Source organism: Vigna radiata, chromosome 5 (genome assembly GCF_000741045.1).
Source record: "Vigna radiata var. radiata cultivar VC1973A chromosome 5, Vradiata_ver6, whole genome shotgun sequence".
NCBI classification, from domain to species: Eukaryota; Viridiplantae; Streptophyta; class Magnoliopsida; order Fabales; family Fabaceae; genus Vigna; species Vigna radiata.
The window spans coordinates 17,025,365-17,033,492 of NC_028355.1; the positions used below are offsets into that span (position 1 = coordinate 17,025,365).

General features: G+C 29.6%; 1 protein-coding gene across 1 annotated transcript; it reads right to left on the reverse strand.

Annotated features, from left to right (window-relative positions):
• Window positions 1–2,100: 2,100 nt before the first annotated feature.
• On the reverse strand, window positions 2,101–7,105 carry LOC106760741 (signal peptide peptidase). The gene is made up of 12 exons (XM_014644156.2): window positions 6,966–7,105; window positions 6,768–6,872; window positions 6,335–6,450; window positions 6,100–6,251; window positions 5,908–5,993; window positions 5,145–5,272; window positions 4,850–4,900; window positions 4,386–4,472; window positions 4,185–4,254; window positions 3,280–3,416; window positions 3,002–3,079; window positions 2,101–2,338 (listed from the first exon to the last, which is right to left on the reverse strand). Exons 2-12 carry the CDS (start codon window positions 6,805–6,807, stop codon window positions 2,264–2,266), a joined length of 1,020 nt encoding a protein of 339 aa, XP_014499642.1. The 5' UTR covers window positions 6,808–6,872; window positions 6,966–7,105; the 3' UTR covers window positions 2,101–2,263.
• Between the last annotated feature and the right edge of the window lie 1,023 nt (window positions 7,106–8,128).

Genomic DNA, 8,128 nt, shown 5'->3' on the forward strand with positions numbered 1-8,128 from the left:
TTATTATATTTCAATTTTCATTGATCACATAGATTCTTATTCTAGTGAATCATCTCAATAAATTTAATCATATTCAAAATTCAAAATAATAAGGATTTTTATTGTATAACTTATGATATCATGATTTGTCACACTCAATATATCTAAAGAGACTTGTATTGTATTAGATATATTTTATCAAAAATTAACATCTACTATAAAAAAGAAATATTAGTAATTCAACTTAGTTTCATTCAATATGATGTTTCCTTATACTTAATAAATTTAATACTCCTTTAATATCTCATGTGATTTAGAATAAAAGTATTATAATTATATCATTAAGGCTTTACCTTACTATGGAACTGATTTAGGTCAAACCCTTACTGATTTGTTTTTTATATTATTCTAAAAAATCTCTTATTAATGAAGGTATATTATGTGTACATAAATAAATCTATATTTATCTATTATTTTATCTGATGTAAAACTTTGTTTGTATCATAAGACACTTACTTAAAAGACATCCCTTCACTAAATAGATAAAAACTCACTAGTTACAACTCATAACATTTTAGTAAATTCATATTACTTAAATGATTATAACTTCAAAAAAAAAAAAAAAAACTGAAGTAACATTTATCTTATTTGTATGTTGACGCAATGCATAAAGGATAAAAATTCTAAAGTGAGAGATTCAAAGTTGACTCTCTTATTGTTCTATCATCACATTATCATTTGAGCAATGTGATTTAATGCACTAGTCTTTGTGTTCCAAAATACTCCTCAAAACTCTTACTCTTCATTGTTTGCTTAGGTTATAAGATAGTATAGATTTTTGAAAGAAAAATAAGTTGAGAAAGGGAGAAAACTCATTTATTGTATTGCACAATAAAAAATAACAATTTTAAACATACTTTTGTAACGTAATTAACAACTCCTAAAGCACTTTCAAAAAATATTGTTTTTTTTTAAGAAAATGAATGACTTTTTGCATTCTTGGTCCGAAAATGGAAATTCATCTTTCGCTTAAATTTAAAATTTTTGATTCAATCATGAACTTAATTGTTGAGAAAGAAATTGAAGAAAACAAAAAAATAAAAAAATGTTAGCAAAAGTAATTAAAAGGTAGTAGTATGCAAATAATTCTTTGACAGCAAAAAAAAAGGTTTTCAATGCAGTATGAAAAGTTTTTATTTTTTTACCATATTAGTGTAATTTTTTTTCAAAAATGATTGTAATGGATAAATTTTAAAAATTTTAAACATGGATAAATCATCCTTGCATAAGGTCAATATGAAAAAGTTATGCATTGCACAAACTCTCATACGACTTCAATGTATATATATAATTAAACTTAACCAAAGTCACAGTTTGACATATACATAACTTTTTCTAACAGAAAAAAAGTGTAAAATCAATAGAACTTCACTTTTGTTTGTGTAATACATGCATAACTTCTTCCTAATAAAATGGCTATGCAAAAAAATCTTTATCAATGTGCATAAAACTTTTAAAACTTGCTGATTACAATAATTTCAGAAAAAAAATGTAGTAAAATGGTGAAAAACCCAAAATATTTTTTATAGTTGCAAAACTAATCTTACGCTTAGGAGACAACAACATACGGATTAAATTGACTGCTAAAATTATATTCTTACTCAGTGAACAAATATGGTTTGTAGACTATCTGAAAACGCATCATGGTTAATAGTTTGACTAATATATGGGATAAGCTACGTATAACTAAACAATGGTAATGCACCATTCAAAATTATTTTGTACTATTACAAGAAAATAAACTCATGAAACAAACTAAAAATTGCAGATCTTACTGAATATTAACCAGATACTGGATTTTATAATTTTACAGAACACCACTGAAATGTCATTTTCAATCTTTGGCTGATTATGACTGTAATGGTGCAATTTCAATATAGATAAACATAAAAATTAGTTACGTAGAGAGAATAAGTTTTCCAGAAAAACACGGCAGGAGCACAGGAATAACAAGCCATACTTAACAGAGTCAAACCCTATCCCTCCCCCCCACAATCACCAAAAAAAGTAAAGCATGTGTGTGCCGATAACAGAAAGTTTGTCATGGAAACCCAAAAAAAATGCCAATTTGAAAGATAAAACTACATTTTTTTTAAAAATCACAATCAGTTACAGAGGTGCTGCTGAATAAGTTAGCTTTAAATGTAACGGTGTTTTCAGAAGAAAAAAAAAAAACAGTATTTCTTCTCTGACTAGGAAGTATTGGTATTGGGCATGCATAAACTTATTCAACCTTTTTGCTGGACTTGTCATGCTCTTGAGGTGAATTGGCAGTCTTTGACTCATCGAACTCCAACAACTGCATTTACAGAGTATGAAAAACTGTTAGAATACATGGTAAGCATAAATCCTAACCATCTTCAAGTCTTAGCTACTAAATAAAATAACATTCATATATCCAATACTTTCAAAACAGTAATAATATACTGCAACAAAAACATATTGCACGAACCTTTTAAAACTGTTCATAACAAAGCAAAGTTTCGTTTAGAAGGTAGAAAACAAAGTTCATCTTCTGCGTGGGTTTTCTTAAATTGCTGGTATTCATAAACTAAACACGGACACCTTTAAATGTGAAAACGGTTGTTCAACAATCTAGTTAAAGGTGTATATATATAGGATAGTAGAAAACAGGTGCAAAAGATCTTGTCAAGTAATAGTCAATAGGACTTAAGATTAGTCTTTTGTCAGAATGACTAAATTCCAAACAATATTAGTGACTCTTTCACGACTCCTAATAAAAAATTGTTAAAAGTTTTAAAGCAATATTAATGATGGTCATCCTATGGTTTCATTGATGGGGTTCAAAATGTGATAAATCAAATTTGCATATTTTCATTATACATAGTATTTAATACAAATGAAGTAAGTTATACTCCAGCGAAACTAATATTGAAAGAACACTAGACTAGATATATAAAAAAGGATGAACTAACATTGATATGAGAATAAAGAAACAAACCTGTTTGACATCACCATTCCATATGCAATGAGCAGCCAAGAATCCAATTACAGAAGGTACAATATACAAAAGAGCAGGCTGGCAAAAGGAATATAATCGAGGGCAAAAATTAGTTTAGAAGTTTGATCACCAAAAATCGACGATTATACCACAAGTTCAGCCAGCCATGATGTATTAGAAATTTATAATAATATTTGGCATTACTGACTAGTGACTACAACCCCACACACATTCCCCAAAGCTACAAAAAAAAAAAATACATGAAACAGATCAGTTACCTGTGCAGCCTGAAACCAGTTCATCACAACAATTGTAAGGACCAAACCAACAGTGTATCCTAAAAATGCACTCTTGAAATATTGGGGCTGTTTTCCTCTGGATACATCAAACCGCAAAGCCAATGCTACAAAAATACCTGAAGGAAAAAAATACGTAGTCAAAATAAATTGAAGTAACAAGCAACAAAATTACTAGAGAGAAACTTTTCCTTCATTATTGTCAGAGATATTCATACAGGTAGGGATAAAATTTATTTATCACTCTAACTCAAAGTTGTAATGTAAACTAATAACAAGAAAAAACATGAAGTTCCGTCTACTATATGTGACCTACCATTTAAATATAGTATTTGGATTTATGAATGCAACAAATATGTAAAAAATCACTCTTTAAAATACAGTCACCAAGTTTAATCAGTTAAATAAACTCAACAAAGTTAAGAGTTTAGACCAACAAAGCAATTATTCAAAAAAATGGGAAAAATAAGGGTCAGAACAATGTCACTTAACTAGAACGCCGAAAAGACCTTTGATATAACAGGGGAATGGGACCACAAGAGTTTTTTATTTTGAAATTTAGCTTCAAGTCTCCTCATAAGAGAGCTTAAAAATTTGTGTAGGGGAGGACAAAATCTGAAAGAGCTACCCCTCAAACTCTCAATCTTGCTCCTCCACAAATAGAGAAGTATATTAAAATAATTCACTTCGATTACTACATGACAGCAAAGTGAAATGCAGATTACTTTCCATTTACTCCCTCATCCTTTCCATACCATTTTCGCAAAATCTTCTAAACATAGGTTAACAAAATCTGGTACAAGATACAAATTAAAAGCTGAACTGTATTATTACAGAGCAACGTCACAAAATAAATATATCAATACATAAATGAAGAGTCATCCTACCAGGGATAACAATATCACCAAGTCCAAGCATTGAAAATGGCCTTACAGCATCTGCTGTGGGGAACAAAAGCTGCAAAATCATTTGAATGACAATATTAGGAAAAAATTTATTACAATTTCCATCTAATATCAAGTAAATACACAATATTAAACAAAGGTTCACAAAGAGAAATTTCCATTTCATTTAGATAAATTTTTAACCTTTATTGGAGCATCAAATGATTTTGCAACGCTGACCATTACTGGAGTGAAGAAAACCCAGAATATGTCATATACAAATAGACCAGCCTGTAAAATACAAGAATGTAAGAAAGTCAACGACCATATTTAAAACAAAAAAATTGTACAACAAAAAAATGTCTTCTATCTTTTGGAAAATAAGACTAAATTATTATATCTGTTGGGAAAAAATATAATTCTCTCAGGCATTTAATGAGCTTGTATTTGATTAAAAGGGTCCAAAAGAAGCTGAATGAATTAGATGATAGAGTAAGTCAAGGTCCACAGGCCTTTTAGTTGTATTTTAATACAACCAAAAAGAGTAAATGTTTGAACGACACAGACATATGATCTGGTTTATCCACAGAAAAATTATTGTTGGTATACATGTCTTCTTAGATAAACGCTTTGAGCACCATTAATTACGAAAGAAAGAAAATACCTACCAAGAGAATAGCACCAGTCTTGAAAGACCCAAGAGAAAGCATTTCAATTCCCTGCAAGTGATAAAATGTACATTGGTGTAAATTTTAGTAATCAAAAACTGATTCATAATTCTATACATTGATAGCATAAATGATAGAATGATTTAATTTATTTATCAAAATTCAGAAAAATTATTAGTTCAAACCACAAAAGTGGGTACCACAAATTTTGTATAAAATATATAATAAATTGATGACGAAACTTTATCATAAAAAATAGTTGATAGGACAATTTATATATAGAAAATTGACAGACCTGAATACAGAAAGCAAGACCCAATATATTATTTGCCAGCCAATGCTTCCGCAAAGCATACCAAGCACAAAAGAATGTCCCAGGGATTCCAGCAACGACTTGTGACCTTGTAAACTCAATCTCCACAGCTGTATAAGAAAAGTGTAAGCAGAAAAATATATATTATGCGTGATAGAGGAAGATTAATCTCAACTTGATCAAGTACAAATAACTAACAACACATACGATGCAAATCACGAGGATATTCGTCTAATGATAATAAATAAAGAATTAAAACGCCAACAACATAGATAGTAAAGCATAATAGTTAGCCAAAAACATTGGTGATCATAGTTGGTCAACAGAACTTAAAACTTAAGTCAAATCAAATAATTAGTGAGAGTAGCTAGAACCACCAACTGGTCAACAGTTCCCAATAACCTGAAAATGACTCCCCTTTTGATAATTGTGACAAGCCATATGGGTCCGTGGGGTATGAACGCATTTACCTTTATTTTGTGTAATGGGTTGAATTTCTAATGCCTTCTCTAGAAAATAGATCAAAATCATGTTAAAACTTACATTTATTTAAAAAGAAAAAATAAATGGATTGTCAATAAATAAAGGCCTGGAGCATTTTTTATATTTCATTGAGCACATCACAACGAGTACAAGTGCCCAAAGGCCGCATTAATTGGAATTTGGAACTAGATGCACCGCAGTTCAGAGAAAAAATACTATCACCAACAATAAGAAAAATACAGTAGCCAAGGAAATCACATACATCGGAAATATGGAAATCGCCAGACTATGACGTCCTCATTCCAATGCTTTGGCAGAAAACGTTTAATAAACGGTAATAATGTTGCCCTGTAGACAATGGAAAACAAAGTGTTTAATAAAATACAAAAAATTATAACAATAAGATTTTATCGATACTATGACAAGGACATCCAACTAGAGGAAAAGAACATACGAAAGCGCAACAATCCCAAGTACAAAGAAGTAGCCTGTCAATACAGTGTTCACCAAGTCCTTTGATAGAAACTTGAAGAGTAAGAACAGTGACAATAACATCGCACTCCCAACAAAGGGGAAACGCATGGCATGTTCATTCGACATTGTCTCCTGTAAAATTATTTGCACCAGAAATCAGATTAACCACCAAAGAACACAATATAAAGAAGGAAATAAGCAGATTAACTACTCACAGTTGGTGGGGTTGATTTGACAGAGCGGTAACATCCCACGAACACAGTGAGACAAGCAGTCAAAATAACATTTAAATTCGGATCTACTTTCACAACAAGCGGTGCTAAGGATAAACCTGTGATTACAAATAAAATGGCAATAATATTGAGAAATTGAGGAACAAAAAGAGACTCACTCTGCCTCTATCACTCACGCATTGACATTATTAAGATTATTAATAAACAAACAAGTATTATTAAACCAAAGCTGCCAAAATTCAATACCCTAAAATTTTAGAATACAGAATCAAAATTCGATTCAATTCATTTGGGAATGAATGGTACAGCAACTACATTATGCTAGAATGCCAAAAAAGCTCGTTATGAATAACACAGCAACTCGAAGGTTGCTCAATGAGAGTATCAACTGAAGCATGGAACAGGAGAAACAAACCTGTTAAAGCCAAATTCGCAATTCGTTCGGTTTTCTTCATCCTCCTTAACCTCTTTTCTGAACAATTTTGGATCTAATGAACTCACGTTGCGAGAATGGCCTCCACTGCGATTAAAAAAACAGCACAAATCACAAAAATTGTAAAACAAGAAACAAAATCGTAGATCAATCTTGAAAAACGAAATGAAAGAGGGCAACCTCCAATCGCAAACGGGAATTGCAGGAGCGGTTGGCCCCAACAGCAAAGCAGATCGAAGAGAGATAGAGAGAGAAATTGATTCGGGAGAGAGAAATTGATTTTGGAAAATGGAAATAAAAAAGAATTGCAGAAGGATTAGGGTTTTAAGATTTACCGTGATAATGAGAGAGAGAAGTTACTGAGGTTAGGACCAAAATGAAGATAACTTGGCAAACGGTCAATTGACGGTGGTTGTTAATGCTTTGTGTTGTGAGGAATCAATTGGGTTTTGCCGTTACGGTGACGACGATATGAAACGTGACTCTGCTAAACGATCCACGTAATTTGAGCTCTCTCACCCAATCAAATATTCCTGAGTTGCCACGTAGGATTTCAGATTTTATGTTTGTCAAATCCGTATTAAAAAGGAAAAAGCAGGATATAATTCAGAAAAAAACTTTTATTTTTATAAAAAAATTATTTTCTTATCATATTAGTATAGGAAACTTTTTGTACAATAAATTCTTTTAGCTTTTTTCAAAATCTGAAATTTAAAATATTTGTTTCTTACAGTTTAAGTATTTTTTTTTTCTCCAAATTGTTGATGTTAACTGTTAGAATTTGGTGAATTTTTTCAAACTATTGCCATTCTAATAAAATTTTCTAATATAACATATTATTCACTATATTTATCTAAATTATTTATTATTTATATTGGAAAAAACTAAATTCCGAACTTTATTTTAACGTAATTAAAAAAACATTTTAAAACTTTTCTGATAACTTTTTTTATTTTTTTTCTTAAATTATAAAACTATAAACAAATTATTTTTTAAATTTCCTTTAGTAAATTTAATATAGATTTTTAAATCAATAATATTAAATAAATAATTATTGTGTATTTCTTATTAATAAAATAATATATTTCTTATTAATAAAATAATATATTTCTCTTTCTGTAGATATTTTAATTAAATTTTTTATAGCTTAAATATATGAATTTTTTATCATTTTAGTAAATGATAGTTTTAATGTTTATATTAAATTTCAATTTAAACTATTTGTAAATAAAACTTCTGGTACATTTAAATAAATGCTGGTACATTTAAATAAATGCTGCAATATCCACTCAGATAATTAATTTGAATTTTCAATTATTATTGTCAAATAATTGTGTCATTAT